The 19,101-nt window shown below is 33.0% G+C and overlaps 1 protein-coding gene across 1 annotated transcript in view; it reads left to right on the top strand.

Annotated features, from left to right (window-relative positions):
- The window catches only part of LOC118201770 (uncharacterized), a 136,477-nt gene that overhangs the window by 54,457 nt on the left and 62,919 nt on the right, over positions 1-19,101 (top strand). The window contains exons 7-9 of the mRNA XM_085815233.1: positions 5,285-5,445; positions 6,466-6,524; positions 17,257-17,346. Coding sequence (XP_085671359.1) covers positions 5,285-5,445; positions 6,466-6,524; positions 17,257-17,346 — 310 coding nt within the window. The remainder of the gene's footprint in view (positions 1-5,284; positions 5,446-6,465; positions 6,525-17,256; positions 17,347-19,101) is intronic.

The raw sequence follows: 19,101 nt of genomic DNA on the forward strand, positions 1-19,101 counted from the left end.
GGTGGGAGTAAGTTATTAATATTTTTCAATCAGATGGGTAAATTTTATGGCTAAATGTAAATGAACAGGGTTGCCACACTAGCTGGAAAACCGGAAAAAGTTAGGGAATTCGAAAATTGACCAAAAAATTCAGGGAATTTAAATATTTTAGTCAAAATTTGGAAAAGTCGGGGAATTTCATGCGGGAATCCCTAAAAAAATGCGAGTTTTGCGCCAACATTGGGAACGATCTTTTTCTTGGCGAATTATATATTGCGTGAGCGTTATTCAGCCAGCTGGCATAGAGCCAATTTTCGCAGTTCCAATTAGATTGTCTTTCAGAAAGGCAAAGCAAGTCTCCAGTAACCTCAAGAATTGAAAGTCGCGCATGTGCAGTGCATGTTGAACTAAGAAAATACATATTCTTGTATAAAACAAAATCGGTTTAATCCTAGTATACGGTGCCATGGAGGTTAGAATTGCCTGCATGTATTCTAGTCTAACCTCCATGTACAGTACACGGATTTTGGCACCAAAATGAGCAGTAAACGGGTTGTTTTGGTGTCGGCGACAGTTTTAAAAATAATTCCAATGCCATAGCGTATACTAGGATTTTACCGCAAAATCATTTAAACTTTTTTTCATAAGTGCTTTAGTTGTCATTTTGCAGTAAAATAAAATAAAAAAAATGTTTTTCATATCATTTAATGTTGCTTCTTCTCTCTAAATTTATTTATTATTAGTAGATAATACTTTAAAATTTCAGGAAATTTTCTCTGGCATAATCCTGAAAATAATTCTAGCTGTTTGATGACATACCATCATGAAATTTAATGCTCATATTTTTTGCTTATGTATGCTGCTAAATAAATATAAAATACCTGAATTTGTTTTAAAATATCATTAAATAGATTTCTTTTGTTTTTCTGAAAAAAAAAAAAAAAAAAAAAAAAATTAATCCAGATTGAGCAGATTCTAATCTCAATCTTCAGTGGAGAAAATTCATATTGTAGTTATAATAGGATTTGGGGATTATATGTTATAAGTCATATGTAATTGGCAAATTTTTGTGTTTTCAAGTGGTACGATAATTAATTTACTTCTTAGAACAGCTGGTATGCATTATGCAGATAGACTGGAATTTTCTTAAAACACACCTGGAAAAGTCAGTGAATTTCATTCTCTTGTTTGAGTGGCAACCCTGAATGAATTAAATTATAAAATATTATGATAATAATGAAGAAGCCCTAAATTTCTGTTCTATTAATATTAATTTACTTAATAAAAAACCTGTCTCATTATTAAAGACAGTGGGGAAAAATGTCAACTTTTTATGCAAGACTTTATAGAGTCATTAGAATTTTTTTAAGCCAGGAGACATGAAAAATGAGCAATGCCCTCACCGGGACTCGAACCTTCACCTTTTGAATATGCGCTGAGCATGCTACCACACCACAAAGGTATATGGAAAGAAGGGGCAAAATACCCTTTATATTCCCCCTTTTAAAGGGCAGCTTGGGATCCCAATCACCAAATCTTGATGGTGACGAATTATTATCCATTACCTTTTAGTTTTCCACTGTAGAATAATTAGGATTTTTTGAAGCCAGGAGATGTGAAAAATAAGCAAGGCCCTCGCTGGGACTCGAACCTGGACCTGTTGAATATGTCGAGAACATTTAACTGGCCTTATTTCAAAATCTGCTCTTGTTTCATCAACAAGTTTCCCTGCACTTCTGGTAGATTTAGGTTTTAAAAATTTTGTCACTACAAATTGTTTGCTTTTGCTTTGCAAATCTTTATAAATTTCTTGATAGGTGTATAAGTAATTTTGTAGATTTTTTTTTAAATATTTGTGCTCTCTCTGGCAGAGAATCATTCTCTAAAAAACTAAGATTACATTTGTTTTGGCATGTCCAAACATCTTTCTATACCTTTCAGAGTGAAGTTTTTGATTTTTTTCGTTGAAAAGTCTTTCAGAATTATCTTCAGTTGGTAATATTTTGGATATAAATGTTACCAAATTTGATTCGTTTATTTCATTTTCTGTAACTAATTCTAGAATATCATCAACAGTTATTTCAATGAATCCATCGTCACACCAGGAAGGTATATGGAAAGGAGAAAGAAAATACCCTATGACTTGAAATTTTTAGTTAAATAAGATAAATATTTTTTAGCTAAATATTTATTTTTTTGTACCAATAGATATGTGATATACGCACAGGATAATGTTGTACAGCTATAATGCAAATTCTTGTCTAACAAAAACCATGTCCTCTACATGCGTCTACAAATGTTTGTATATTAAGAAAAGTTATTTTAGGCAATTGAAAGTATTATTTACCTTGCTTAATTAGCTTAATCTTGAGAAAATGTAGAAATATTTTCTATTTTTTCTCAAGATTAAGCTCTCATACTCTAATTTTTTTTTTTTTTTAATTTTTTATTTCAGAAATGTGAATAATGAAATAGTTGTAAATACTAAGCTGAAATTAAAAAAGCCTAATAATGCATGGCATAGCTATTCCTCGCGAAGAACTTAAAAGGGGAAGTGTATGATGAAATTCTAAGGTAAAAATAATCTGTAGACTATGTTGACATATTAGCATTTAACTTCCCAAAATAGTGTTAAAATTTGTTTTCTGCAGCAGTTCTTCATATAAAGTTTAGAATGAACAACACGGGCATTTCGAGGGTTTGGAATGGACAGATTTCAGGGTCGAGCAGTGCAAAAGGATTAACCAGCGAAATTTAATGGTCTTTCCAACTTTTGAGCTATCTGCACATATGAGGACTAGAATTGGGCTATCCTTGGGCTCATATAGGCATCTTCATGCCTATATGGATGACAAAACACAAATTGAGTAATTGAACAGTTAGGTTTTTAGGCAACTTTCCCTTGAAAAGATCTGTCACCTGCCTGCTTAACAATTATTCACTTTATGAAAATTAATATAATATTAAAAAATTCTTTAAAACTTTTAGATTAAATTTTTGCATTATTAAATATTTTTTCATGTTTTTAGATACTTGCACATAATTTATTGTTTCGTGCGTACGGGTTCGTAGTGGATTGAAAGCACAAGTCAATAAAAAGTTAATAAAATTTATTCTTATCACAACAAATAAAACAAAATGCTGAAATTTCCTCAGAGATATTCGTTCAATATCGCAATGTCTCACAGTAGTTATATTTTAAACTACTAAAACGTTCACTAGAACTCAATTCAAAACAGAGAAAGCTGAACCGATTTCATTGTGAATTTGCTACAGTCAACAAGAACTAAGTAAACAACTGAATTGAGATGTTTTAATCTGGCTTTTATAAGATTTTTAATCATGCACGAGAATATTCTGGTATTTTATCAATTTTTCTGGATAGCAAAAGAGTGCAATTATGAGATATCTATTTATTAAAATGTTAAATGCGTGTGCTTCTGTATTTTAATTTTTCCTGCATAGCTTTCTTTTCAAAATCTTGCACTGTATTCCACCGGAATACAAAACAATTTTAATTACAAATTCTATTAAAAATAGCTAAGTAAATACAAAAAACATAACATCACATATGCTTTCTGAATTTGAATGATATTGCAAATTAGTTTGCAACAATAATTAATCTTTTATTTATATACAATTAAATTTTCATAATTTAAAATTTAAATTAGCTTTATATGTATGAGAGAATATTTGTTAAATTGAAATTATATATATATATGTATTCTGTGCATGAAATTTACTGCTTTGGTACTTCAGTTATTTTTTCTTTCTGTTTACTCTCATGCACATTTCCCCTCTCTATTATACAGTGCGATGCATGTTAGTTTTTTTATAATGCCATCTATTATTAAGTTTATTAATAAAGGGTTGATAGTTATGTGCCTGTACTTCATGTATGCTCCTAATGAATTTATTAAATTGATATACACAGACAAAAGTCTTTAATCCGGACTCGTCGGGACTTCGGCGATTCCGGATTATCGATTTTTCCGGATTATAGATCATCAGTTTAAATCTGGTAAGATGGCATGCAGAAATTATAAAACTAAAAATATGAAACCGTAATTTATAAAATAATGAGCAATTATGATCTAAAGGGTATCCAAATTTACCAAAAAAGAAGCCTAATATTTATTTGTTTACTTTATTAAACATTTCTTTTAACGCGCAGATGCGTAAAGCATACCTTACTTATAGCCGAAATTAGAAAATTGCAACCAGAAAACTATGTGATTTGTATTCGTGATATTTATAATGACAAGGAATTTGATTTAAATCATATCAAAGACGGAGTACATCGAAATTAAATACTACATTTAGTAAGGAATTATAAGCCGACTAAAATAAAAACATCTGCCCTGAAGATAACGATAGTGTTGACAGATCAACTTCCAGTTCATTGCGCGCCGCGACGTGCCCCCCCCCGCGCAGAGCAGCGTGAAATTGATAAACAGATTTCGGAACGGTTAGATAAACAAAGGATATGCTTTTATTCATTTTTTGTAGCAATTCGTTTTTTGTTTGATGGACATCGAAACATACTTTCGTTTTCTAGATCCTTTGGGAGCTCCAGCATCGGAAATTCTATTTGACATAATCGAAAGTTCAAGCTTACTTTTAGAAAATTGCTCTTACAGTCTGCAAAAAATAATAAGCCGGATCCAATTTGAAGATTAAGGAACAACGCAATTATCAACATTAACTGAAATAGATAATTTTAGCTTATACCGTCCGTCATACATTAAACGCGCACGCGAAAACGTATTCTGCACTTGCGCAGATGCATATGCGCAGTCGTAAATGTCTTGCGCACACGAGTAAAACGCCTATGCGCATGCGTCAATGCGGCGCATGCGCAGAAAGATTTTAGCTTTGAGATTATAGATCATTCCGGATTACGGGTGTCCGAATTAACGACTTTTGACTGTATATGCTTTTCCTGCTCTTGTTGTAATTGCCTATGCTTCAGTAGTTGATTTTAAAGTGAATTCAAATTATTTAAATTTAGTATGTCTTAGTAAATTTATTGATAAGAACTATTAAAAATTTGCTACAAGTATAAGTTTTTATTGTTATACTAAAATATTTACTGTGTTTGCTAAAGGATGTTGTAAGATATAGCTTCGAGGTCGTGTATTTCTATATGAAACATACAGTATTGAATAAAGCAAATATTTCTTAATATTTCAGATCTTAATAATACTAGTTTTATATTTTACTCACTGGTTCTCCCACTCCCCATTTTAAATGCAAGTATGTTTGTTTATGAGATTTTTATTTTTATTTTTATTTTTTCCCACAGACCAAAAAGGCTTATGAGGACAACTGAAGATAGCTTCTTTTCTCCCGAGTTTCATGTTTTGACAGATACTGCAGCTAAAGCTGAAAGTGTGTGCAAATATGATATGGATGATTTGGACAGTCAGTGGCTGAGGATATATAATGAAAAACGAGAAGATCTAGGTACTTTTAAAAGTTGATTTAAGAATTAAATGCAATTTTTATATTTATTTTATATTTTATTGGGAGATTTAAGAAAGAGGTGAATTCCGTAATGTAAAACTTTTTCTTGAGATCACAAGAGATTTAATGAATGAAACTGGTCCTTTTAATTAGAAGTTTTTTTTAAGATTATTTAAGCAAATCATATTAATATAAAAACATATGTGAACAAAAAATACAGTAGAATCCTTTTTAACCAACAGCAACAAGACGTCACTAGATAAGAAAGTTTTCAGAATAATTGAGTATATATTTCTAAACATTACCTATTCATGTTTTATTGTGTTGTCCATAGAAATTTCAGCCCGCAAAGTCTGTCGATCACGTGTCTAAATTTTGTCATCATCTTGAGAGAATGTGACAGAAACAGAATTGTTTATATCCACTCAAATGTGGCCTGCTCTTTACTGTTACTAGCCTTCTCTGAACAGTTAACACAATTTCAAGGTATTGATTGACCTTGGGGTGCTGTATGTATTTTAAAACCAAGAAAATTTTCTTCATCTACAAACTTGATTACAGGCCACAGTTTATACCATCAGCGACATGTTTTTTGTGTGTATCCATGCAAGAGACATAGCAAATCTGGCATTTTTCATTATTTCTGAAAATAATAGACATAATGTTCAAAGTTCATGCAACAGTGCATAAAAAGGCTTTGTAATTCATCTTCATATTCTAGATAATTTCTTGGGCCATTGGTTAGATAAAGCTTGTTACATTGAAGAGCAGAAGAATACTGTAAATGTTTTCCACATTTAAATCTTCATATTGTTGGCCTATAATATATCTTTTTCCCTCATAGGCCTAAGTTCAAGATTTAAAAGCTGTCATTATTTTGATATAACTAGTTAATTTGGTGCCATTTACAAGAGATTTTATTATATCATGTAAAGCAAGAATTATCCTCTTGTATTAAAATTAATTGTTTAATGCATGTTTGCAATTAAAACTTTTGGTAAATTTTCCTTAATGTTTCAGGTTTGCCTCTTATTGATGAAGAAACATTGGAATTAATTTTAGAGGATTTTGAAACACAGGTATAACTATTTTCTTTTTTAGCTGTATATATGTAATAATCATTTTTTTTTTTACAATAATTAGCAGTATTTTAGTCTTACTGTACTTTTCAAGAATACAGCAGCTAAAAGTACTATTTCATATAGATTCCTGTTGTACCTAAATTTTGGGTCTCAGTGCTTTCCCTAAATACTAAGCATTTTGTCATCCCTTAATTTTGTTGCTCCCTGCTTCTCTTCAGTTCCAAAAATTTTGTATTCCCTAAGTTCTGCCGCCTAGTGTGGCCATACGAGCTCTGGTGCCGATTCTGGGTTTATGGGAGTAAGAAATCAGTTATTCTTAATTCAGATAACCATTAAATATAATGGTTTTGGACTATAAGTATCATTAACAAAATCAATATTTAGCACATGGAAAGAAATCCTCATCAACATTTCTTAGTGCATTTAACTTAAATCATCGCCAAGCGCAATGTCAACATTAAAGATTGCCATACACTTTGTTATTCAATTACTAATATATATATATATAATTTTTAGGCATCACTGCATGAATCATTACTCAAGTAGTCATGTGTTGATAAACATGTTGTGATAAAAGCAAAATATAATAAGCAATGATTCGCCAGGTTGTTGTCAGGGATATAAAATATTAGTAGGTGTAAAATCAATGAAGTTTCTATGTAGAAGGTTTCAGTTTGAAATGAATGCCAAGCAGGCCAAATTCTTAATCACACAATCAGAACTCTCCACATGTTTTATTACGGAAGGGAGAAAAATTAAATGTCCATGCGCAATGAGTTCAAACCTTTAAAAAAATGTTGGGAGTGACTTTGAGGTCTGGATGTCGGACTCTGCACTGTATTAGGTAATAGAGAATGTGGTTTGCATGTCCTTTGTGATGATTTAAGAGCTAGGCATTGAGCTACTGACTGGAATCTAAGTGCATTATGTAAAGGCAGGCATAGATTATCTAAAGATAGACCAGCTCGTTGAGTAGATTGTCTTGCCTTCACTAATTATATGATGTTTTTACTAAAATTTTGTGAAGTAAAATGGTGTGAAAACATATTTGTTCCTAAGAGAGCTATTGATACCTTTCCTCATGTAAAAAAATATGTAGAATCATACACACTGCCAAAGACCGTGTCAGTTGAAGGAATGAGAGAAGCATCTTTTAACGATGAGCTTTTGGGGGGGGGGATGTAGATAATGGGAGATTTACATCCATTTCTAAAATCTCTTCATACAGCTGAGCACATGTGCCCTTTTTTATATACAACTTTCCATGGTATGCTAAATCAGCATCTCTCAAAATATGTCAAAAGAGGCAAAAAACCCTAAAAATTGATATTCTGGGTCAAATCAATTATTGTAATGTTGCAGATGTTATTGTGGGTATTTCTCCTGGTGCAAGTTTATCTAAAAATGGTGTGTTTGATCTAAAGAAAAAGGAATTCGGAAATCAGTGCAACCTTTTTGGTTAAGCATAAAACGTTGTTGGAAGAAGCCCATTTAAATACACTGATAAGCCAGAACATTATAACCATCCCCACATTTTTCAATGAATTCGTCTGGATGACATGGAAAGCACATGATTAAGTGGGAATGGTATTTATCTGCTGCTTGGAGATGGTAAGGAATCTTTTTCTGCACTTTTGCAAATGATGGAAAAGGCTGCTGGCCTAAGCAAATGTGACAGAGGGTACATATAATGGCCCAAACACTCGGAATGAGTATCTCTGAAATCTCTGCACGAGTAGGAAGTTGTGCACGATCTGCTGCTGTTTGTATTTATGCAAAATGGATGAAACCAGCAGTAGATGCCAAGATATTGAACGTCCATGCATTATCAAAGAAAAAGGATGTTGGAAACTCCTCGTGATACAGCAAAATTGGCGCCAGACAGTAACTCGGCTAACAGCTCAGTACAAAGCAGCCGCAAGTGTTTTAGCGGACACTGTTGGATATGGGACTGTGCAGCAGAAATCTCCCTCATGTGCCTCTGTTGACCAAGTGTTATTATCAACTGTGGCAACAGTGGACGTGGGATCATCGAGACTGGACCATGGATAAGTGGAAGAAGGTTGCATGGTCGGATGAATCCTGATTTCTCATTCATCACGTGGGTGGTCATATCAGGGTATTGCCATCTTCCAGGTGAATAGTTGCCTCCCCCCGGTATAGAAAATCATACCCTTAGTTGTGGCAGACCTTGAAAGTTGTGAAGTATCTGAACTTAATTGCGGATCACTTGCACCCTTACATGGCATCTATCTTCCCAGCTGGAAATAGAATCTTCCAGCAGGACAATGCCCCATATCACAAGGCTTGAATTGTGTTGGAGTTGTTTGAGGAGCATAAGGATGAACTCCAATTAATGTTCTGGCCATCTAACGCGCTGGATCTTAACCCGATTGAGCATATATGGAATGTCTTGGAGCAGCAGGTCAGAGCTCAGACACCACCATGTCAGAATATCTTGACTTTGTGTGACGCTGCTTAGACATTCGGTACAACCAATGTTCAGTCATTTACCAAGAACTTGTGGCATCCATGCCAGTTGTTTTGGGGCCAAAGGTCATTCATTATTGAGTAGGTAGTCATAATGTTTTGCCTTTTCGTTGTATATCTTAGTCAAATACATTTCATCATTAAATCCTAAGCTCATTTTGTCTAATGAAATTTTATAAGAGAAAAGGATGAAGAAGTTACTGTGTGAAAATGAATGATAAATTATGCATCCTCAAATAAAGCAAAAGTGCAGTTTAAAACATTATTATTCAAAAGTTAAGATGTTTGAAAGAAAATTTTGCAGTGTCACATGATCACTTTTTAAGGATTTGATTAATAATTCGGATTTTGAAGAATTTTGGAGTGTCTTAAAACTAGTTCTAATTTTATCGCATGACAGTGCTACAATAGAAAGTAATTTCTGAGTTAATAATGATATTGTTGTGTTTTTCTTTTCTGATACCAGTTGTTACGTTATTTTCTTTCTTCACGTTCGTATGGGGTTCATGTGGATTTGGAGTGAATAACGACAACACTTGATGAAGTAGCGAAACACACTTTATTTAGCAAATATTAATCAGGACAGCTCCAAAGTCACATTTTCCAGTTCTCGAAGATCTACTATAAACAGGCTGAAACTCAGCGACACAGCTTTCACACTATCAGGCAATAACGGTGGAGACAGCTTCACTGCAAAGTATCAGAGTACAGCTCCCGACTCTGTTTGGTCGTTGTTTTAACTCCACGTACTCTTGAGACTCTCCACGCTACAACTCGCGATGCACTCGACGATACACTAAGAGACTCTTTGATGCACTCAGATGACCCACTCGGCACTTGTTGGCCGGCTGTCAACTCGATTGTCTCCGCATGGACTAACTAGATGAGACACATGTATCTCGCACTCGACAAGGCAGTCTGACTGCGGTCCACCAGGGTTTATATAGCTTTCGGCTTGTGTTCGAGAGCATTCTTTGCTAAACCGGTAAAAATTCGTTCCAGAAGGTTCTCTATCCGTCCATGGCATATCGCCAATTCTTTGCCAAATGGGCAATTTCTCTGCAACCCTGGCTTTCCTTGCCATTTATGGCAACCCTAAACCTGCTTTCCGAGGAAACCATCTTATCGCACCTGTACATTTCATAACACTACCCCCTTCCAAGGACTGCATGTCCCAATGAGATATATACTGGTAGAGAGCGTATTGCAACCTCCAACTGGTTCTAACATTAGTGCCACGTGACTGCTGGTCGAATTCCGAAAGTCCGGAAATACTTTACATTCATTTCTAAGGGACGAAAGTCGCCCGCTCTGCTTGGTCACATAAAATTTAAGAAAAAATAATTATCCGCTGCAGCGCCTATGGATGTAGAGAAAGTTTTGTAAAAGGAGGACCTGTAACCTTTCATAGCTAAGTTAAAACTGCATGATTTATTATTTTATTTCCAGTATTTTTGTCATTTTACTATCTCTGTTTAATTGGTTGAAAAGTTTCGGCCCTATTGTATAAGAAAATTGCCGCTGTATATGACATTTTCAGCATGTATTAATAGCATCAAAATGTATTAAATACTGTGACATTATTTACTGGAATCACCTTTTACAAATAATTGAATTTTATGTTCTTTTTCCGTGTACTCCATTGAAATAGAAAGCTGCGCCAAGTGGCGCTAACCTTTTTTTGCCAAGTCGTACGCGTTTTGGTTTCGTAAACAAGTACTGCCTGCGATAAAAAAAAAAAAAAAAAAAAAAAAAAAGTTATTATTATTAAATTATTGAGATAAGATTGTGCAATATATTTACTTTGTTCAAAAAACGAAAAAAAAAAATCGCACCTGTACATTTCATAACACTACCCCCTTCCAAGGACTGCATGTCCCAATGAGATATATACTGGTAGAGAGCGTATTGCAACCTCCAACTGGTTCTAACATTAGTGCCACGTGACTGCTGGTCGAATTCCGAAAGTCCGGAAATACTTTACATTCATTTCTAAGGGACGAAAGTCGCCCGCTCTGCTTGGTCACATAAAATTTAAGAAAAAATAATTATCCGCTGCAGCGCCTATGGATGTAGAGAAAGTTTTGTAAAAGGAGGACCTGTAACCTTTCATAGCTAAGTTAAAACTGCATGATTTATTATTTTATTTCCAGTATTTTTGTCATTTTACTATCTCTGTTTAATTGGTTGAAAAGTTTCGGCCCTATTGTATAAGAAAATTGCCGCTGTATATGACATTTTCAGCATGTATTAATAGCATCAAAATGTATTAAATACTGTGACATTATTTACTGGAATCACCTTTTACAAATAATTGAATTTTATGTTCTTTTTCCGTGTACTCCATTGAAATAGAAAGCTGCGCCAAGTGGCGCTAACCTTTTTTTGCCAAGTCGTACGCGTTTTGGTTTCGTAAACAAGTACTGCCTGCGATAAAAAAAAAAAAAAAAAAAAAAGTTATTATTATTAAATTATTGAGATAAGATTGTGCAATATATTTACTTTGTTCAAAAAACGAAAAAAAAAAAATTTAAAATCTATAAATGAGCGAAAAATTTGTATACTAGTGTATCTTAGCTAATAATGCATGAATAAATCCTAATTTTTTAAAATTTAAGCTAATGCATAAGAATGATCTGGTAAAGCAGGAATAAAATGGCAATGAATTCAAACTTACCAAACATAAGTATAAGGAATAAAATGGTATTAACTCCGTAATGTCAACAGATTTCCTATACTTGTTGCTTTCATAGTAATATTTGTTTCATTTAAAATTTTTTAAAAACCTTTTCCTTTAAAACTATTTTTTAGCAACATAAATATATTATAACTATAGAATTTTCTTTAATTTATAATGAGGATTAAGTGTGTATTAAGATTTTTAGTAGGAGTTAAATAAAAAAAAAAAAGAAAGAAAGAAAGAAAGAAACCTTGAAAACAGGCCTTAACTTTTTGTTGCATACAAACAGTATATATATATATTAACAAACATATATTTGTGCATGTATTTTAACAAACATGTGCATTGCATGCAATGAATTGGAAGTTGATCTGTCAGCACTATCCTTATCTTCAGGGCAGATGTTTTTATTTTATTTGGCTTATAATTACTTACTAAATGTAGTATTTCATCTCGATGTACTCCGTCTTTGATATGATTTAAATCAAATTCCTCGTCATTATAATTCGCTTCCGATAGTGAAGAAAGTGACGCAGAGGTTATTGAAAACGAAAAAATTTCGATTGACAAAATTATTCAGTATTCTCGACACAGCAATTGATACCTATTAGATCATAATTGTTCTTTATTTCATAAATTACGGTTTCATATTTTTAATTTTATAATTTCTGCATGCCATCTTACCAGATTTAAAGTGATGATCTATAATTTGGAATCGGCGAAGTCCCGACGAGTCCGGATTAACGACATTTGACTGTATACTACTTTGTATGAAAACCAAACTTTTAAATATGAGCAAAACGTGCTTTTCAAATGAAAAGCTTTATTTCTTCATTAGATGCAAGTTGGATCCTTTGCAGCTGGTGAAGAACGAAAGCTTTTTGTTCAAAATGTGTCCTGCTCGCTTTTAAAATTTTGGTGTTCATACAAAGTAGTATATTTTTGTTTTACTTAATTTTTGAGTGTTTATATGTAATTAAATCCACTTATGTTATAGTAAATACTATATTTAAATGCACATTTTCGTAATGTGTTTATTTAATTAGGATACAGGAATAAAATAGAAGATGTATTGTCATGTTTGAATTTATAATTCGGAAAGAAAATTTTACTTTGGAAATGTACATTTTACAGCTAATCTGCAAAATATGAAATCTTACTAAATTTAATGTATAGCAGCATACAGTTAAGGCAGTAGCTTCCAAGTTTGCATGAAATTATTTTCTGGACATTGCTAAGTTTATAACCACTTCAATATACAAGTAACTGAATAAAATGGGCATTTACAATCAGTGAAAGATCTTTTTAAAAATAAAAAAATTATTTACTGTCGTAAATTTCCAGAATGCAAGTACTATTGGTAGCACTGAAAGGTCAAAGGTAAATGAAATTGTTCCAAAAACTATTTCTGACTTTAAATTAAGTAAAATTATGTTTACTTAAGTATAAGAAAATAAAATATCTTTTTGTAATAAGATTTCAGTATAATTTATCTTTTTGTATCATAAACTATATTATAAATTTGGACAGTAATAGTTTATAGTTCCAGCTGAAAGTCAACAGTCTGTAAGTATATATTTCATCAATTGCATAAATACATATATTACAATGTGATTTTCTTTTTCTCTTTAGGATGCAATGCAATAAAAATAAAAGAATTTTTTACCTTCTCAAATATAACAGTAGTGCAATTAATTTTTAAATGTTATTCAAAATTAAAGTTTCCTTCTGAATTTTTTATTATTTATTTAAAATTTTCTTCCTAAAATTATTTAATCTAAACATCTTAAGCACCGGTGCAAATAATTTAATGCGATTATTGAAAATATAGATAAAATATTCAGGAAAAAAGGGGTTAAGTTATGTCTAAAAATAATTCGAGGTCGTTGTCTGTCGACTGCCAGCAGATGGAAATAAAAACACTACCTGCCATATCAAAAGCACACCAAACTGGTGATGAACAGCCTAAGCTATCACTTCCCAAAAGTGCCAAGACCATAAGTCACGTGGTATATGTTGGAGATGGCCTAGCAGACGAATTCCCTGTGGGTGAGCTGTCTACCTGTTATATCATGTCATTGGCATGTCCTGGGCAGTACAACCCTTGGTCAGAAGCCAAATTCGATACAAACAAAAGGTAATAAAACATACAGATAACATAATTAAAGAAACAAATATTTACACCATGTACAAGTTATATACACAAATTAAACACATAACAATTTTAAATTATACAAATTAAAGTTCAGAAAGAATTTCAGTCTCAGTCTTTTCATTAAAATATATCGGGGTCAAATACTTTTCCACTGCAGTTCTCAAATGTATTCCTGTTTTGCATATCACAGTCTGAAGATTCGGTCCTTTCAGACTTGTCATCCACAGGAAGATCTGAAACAGTTTGTTCACTACTCTGTAGTTTGTTCGCATCATGTGTACAGTTCTCCTCGGTATTTTCAGCAGCTGGTACATGTTCATTTGCCTCCATTTCCTGGGAACCAGCTCCAAATTCTGCATCAGAATCATGAACAGAGCCCGATACTTTACAAACACAAGTATCTGGTTTAGAATCAAGTCCATGTCTGCAAAACCTGCACTTTGAGGCACACACCCAGTTTGCGAAGTGGGTGAATTTTCTTCCAGTACTGGAGTGTACTGCTTAAGCTGTACATCAGCTTTTCCCAACTCTGCATCACATGCACTTTCAGATGGCTCAACACTTGCTGCCTGCGACTTCGTAACTTAACTATCAGTTTCGACGAACTGAACAGTCCCATTTTCAATTTTTTCTACATCTACTTCAGGCACATGAGAATCAAAATCTTCCTTCCCGTTTTTTATTTCTTCATGTTTTCGTTCTTTTTCTTTAATCCCGTTAGATGCTTCATCGATCATTTCTGGATTTTTCTCTGACACCCCACTAGCTACTTCCTTCATTTCTTCATCCTCTGATTCTTCAAATGTCACTTCTTTAATTTCGGCATCTTCTTTTATGGTTCCAGTTTCTTCTACGAGCTCCACTTTCAGCTGTGAGAGTTGCTCTCGCACCTTTTCTTGGCCGACTTTCATCTCAGCTGTCATCTCTTCATATCCAGCTTTTACCTCATCATATCCAGCTTTTATCTCAGATAGTCTGGCTTTCATTTCAGCCTTCATCTCTTCATATCCGGCTTTTATCTCGGCTCTCATCTCTTCCTGTCTGGCTTTCATCTGAGCCCTCATATCGGCTAAGAAGTCCATCAAAGTCATTGTTTCCTCTGCAGGTGGGTCACTGACATTCACTTGTAAATCCCACTTCTGGCACCAGTTGTTGCGTTTTTCTTTTCTGACACCAGTTGTTACATTATTTTCTTCCTTCACGTTTGTGTGGATTTGGAGTGATTAATGACGACACTTGACGAAGTAGCGAAACTTACTTTATTTAGCCAATATTAATCAGGAAAGCTCTAAAGTCACTTTTTACAGTTCTCGAAGATCTGCTATAAACATGCTGAAACTCAGCGATACAGCCTTCACATTATCAGGCAATAACGGTGGAGACAGCTTCACTGCAAAGCATTAGAGTACAGCTCCCAACTCTGCTTGGTTGTTCTCGGAACTCCACGTACTCTTGAGACTCTTCACGCTACAACTCGCAATGCACTCGACGACACACAGAGCACAGGCTCCCGACTCTTAGGTTCAGTCGTTCCCAGAGCTTAACACACTCTCTCGATGATGCACTAACCGCGATACACTAAGAGCCTCTTCGATGCACTCGACGATTCACTTGGCACTTGCTGGTCAGCTGTTAACTCGATCGTCTCCACACAGACTAACTAGATGAGACACACCCATCTCGCACTCGACGAGGCAGTCTGACTGCAGACCAGCAGGGTTTATATAGCTTACGGCTTGTGCTCGAGAACATTCTGGGCTAAACCAGTAAGAATTCGTTCCAGAAGGTTCTCCATCCTTCCACAGGATATTGCCAATTTGTCGCCAAATGGGCAATTTCTCAGCAACCCTGCCTTCCCTCGCCATTTTATGGCAACTTTAAATCTGCTTTGCGGGGAAGCCATCATACCGTGCCTGTACATTTCGTAACAATATGTTGGTAGAATATCTTCAGGAAAATTCTTTAATAGCAGTACGAATTGTTTATGATGTCGTAAAAGTAAATGGAGGTGTTACAAATATTAACATAATTCCAGATGTGTTACAATATGCCAGATCTACTCATGGTACATATGTTTAAACACTCAAATACAAAAGACTGTGTGATGATAAAGCAATATTATTGGACCAAAAAAAAATTGAGTACAGATATTTCTTCAGTTAATGTGCAAATCGCAGATTCAAAACGTCATCTATTTTTGCATTGATGTTTTTATTAGTATTTTTCTGTTAGTATTTTGATGTATTCTTAATGTCTTTTTTTTCCCACATCAGAAATATACTTTTCTTATTTTGTCTTCAATTCTATACAGATATTAAATTTGATTTATATTATATGCATTTATGTTAAATTTTTTTTTCATCAAAAGTCTGATGACTTCTTAAAAACAACCCAGACAATTTAGAAACTGTCCTTATATTGCAGGTGATTATTTGGCAATTATATATTATTTAATAAGGTATATAACTGTTCCCCCATTGCCATTTTGTAAACTATAATCTATGTTCTAGAATTTATTTGTAGCACTTTGTAAAATAGTTAAGCTATGTCATCCATGATATCATAATTTTTACACAATTGAATGTGAAAAAAACCCAGTGTCTGAAAGTTCATTTCTGATTTTGTTTATTACTTAGATGGAATGTATTGTATTTGTTTACTTTTGTAAATGTGTGTTTTTGCTTATAAAATAAATTTTTAAGTCATGCTTTTAACTAATGATATTTCTGCTGAATTTTTATCATAAATATCTTTCTTGTTAATGGCTATAAATATTTAAGATGCATTAACAATCACTCCTGGTATTATATTCCTTTTTAATGTAATTAATATAGGAATTTATTTGTACTTAACTATTTTGTGGCACAATTGATAGCTGAAGAGATAGTGACTTACTCTGCAAATAAAGCAAGTTTTCTAGTTTGGCAAAAACTTAATTTGAAAGTTATTGAGGAGAACAACTCATGTTATGGATCTAATAGTAATGCTTTCAATACTCAAAAATAAGTTTTTTTTTTTTTTTTTTTTTTTTTTTTTTAAATCAAAGTTGTATATAATTGGTAAGCTTTTGTGTTTTCAAATGGTACGATAATTAATTTACCCTCAGCACTGCCAATGTGTCTAGACCAGATTTTTTAAAAAATATTCTTGAAAAAGTCTGGGAATTTCTTTCCCCTGTTTGCGTGGCAGCCCTGTTAATCATTTTCATCATTTATTGCTAGTATATAATTTAATTAATTATAATAAAGTAATTTGTTTTGTTTTTGGAACATTTTCATCTAACTAAATGTTTCAAAAGTTAATCATTAATTTTCAATATCTTTTTAAGCAAATGTTAGTAAAATTTTTTTTTTTAAGATACTTATTATCTATAATATGAATTTCATTTTAAAATGTATTTACAGTGCTCCAATCGTTTCCAAGATGCATTGAAAACAGAAAAAGGTCTTGGTATAGAATATGATGAAGATGTGATATGTGACGTATGCAGATCAGTAAGTTCTTCTTTTTCTTTTCCTTTTTTTGGGGGGGATGAACTTTATCAACTTCCATGGAATGTTTTTATTGCATACTATACATTGCTGATTTTTCTAATTTTAATTTGGCCAAACTTAAATATGAGTACTTAATTAGTCTATCAGTAAGTTTGGTACTGGGGCAGTGATAACTTGCGAATGTGTTTAGTTGTTACAGTGAGAAATAATGAACCTCAGAGAAAAAAATTATTTAATGTTTACTGTTACTTTTTAATCTTATGCTTAGTCATGTGTTGTTAGCTTCAACATGTTATGTTATTTAATTGTTATTATTTTGTGCATTTGTTATTTTAACATTCAGGTTGCCATGCACATAAAACAGTAACTTTTAAAGCATTTTTAGACTTGATAATGCTCCTAAGTTTGCGCGGGAGACTCTTGATTTCCGACCGTTCTTCCCCCAACCTAGTTTACAACTTATTTCTCCCGACTTTTTCTTATTATGGTGTGTGCGTTATGGCTTGGTTGTTAATCTTCAAAGACATGACTCCACATAGCTAAAACACAACTTTATTAACATACCCATTCATTAATACTATAATTCATTAATATTAATTAATAATTCATTAATATGTTAACACAACTCTTCATTAAAACAGAAAACTTCTACACAAATATTCGAACATCCTTGCACTCAAGCTAAGGGCAATGTTTGTGAGTTCGCTGTTTGCACTGGCAGTTATTACGAAAACAGCATGACATCATCTGGTGGCACTCACAGCCGAGCATAATATAATACTGCCACATAGTATCCCCCCACCCAGTGACACAGTCACGACGCAAAAGGGATTGATTGCAAAATTCCAGTTTAAGATATACACATTTGAATAAAAGTTATATTTTAAAATGTTCATGCAAAAATAAGAAATACAAAATATATGAATAGTAATATACAAGTAGTAATATACTTAAATTCTAATTGAACTGTATAACTATAAGAATATATAATAACTGTATAATAATAGAATGGACATAATAATTAAACAAAAATAATGAAAGGATAAATCTGTAAGAATTTTATATAACTTCTAAACATATGCAAAGGAAATTAATCAAGTATTTATATACTGTAACTTTTGCAGGAGACCACAAGAGAAAAATTTTTCAATTATATTACAGTGATCAGTTTTTTGGAAAAATGAACATGACGTCCACTGCGAGTAATTACTTGTTTTGGAGCAATTTTTGAGTCTTTTTGGTGTGGAATCTGAGGAATTATATGCTGGTTTTAAGCAATCAATTGAAACTGTAATGTTTTTGTTATTTACCTCAATAATAAAATTTTTGTCCATTTGTTTACCAACGGCATGGATTAGCTGTGTAAGGTGGAATTAGAGGAGGTTTAACAGAATCAGTACGCAGAAATACATGAGAACAGGTCTGAAGTGTGGGTGTACATAAATTGATGGTTGAACATGCTTAGAGGTTGGAATTGGTCTAACTGAATGCATGACTGATCGAAGCTGTGACACATAAGATTCAGAAGGAAGTACGAAATTAGTATCATTGAGCATATCTGAAGGTAATCAGTGTGGTACCATAAACAAGTTTCCCACAAGTAGTATTTATTTATATCTTTCTTAATGGCAGATCTGATACTTAACAGAATTATAGGCAGAATTTCAGTCCATTTTAGATTGTTATGAGCCATTATTGCACATTTAAGTTGCCTATGAAATCTTTGAATAAGCCCACTAGACTGAGGATGATAAG

Source organism: Stegodyphus dumicola, chromosome 4, assembly GCF_044657685.1.
Source record: "Stegodyphus dumicola isolate Sdum_Otavi_A_Nest chromosome 4, ASM4465768v1".
NCBI lineage: Eukaryota > Metazoa > Arthropoda > Arachnida > Araneae > Eresidae > Stegodyphus > Stegodyphus dumicola.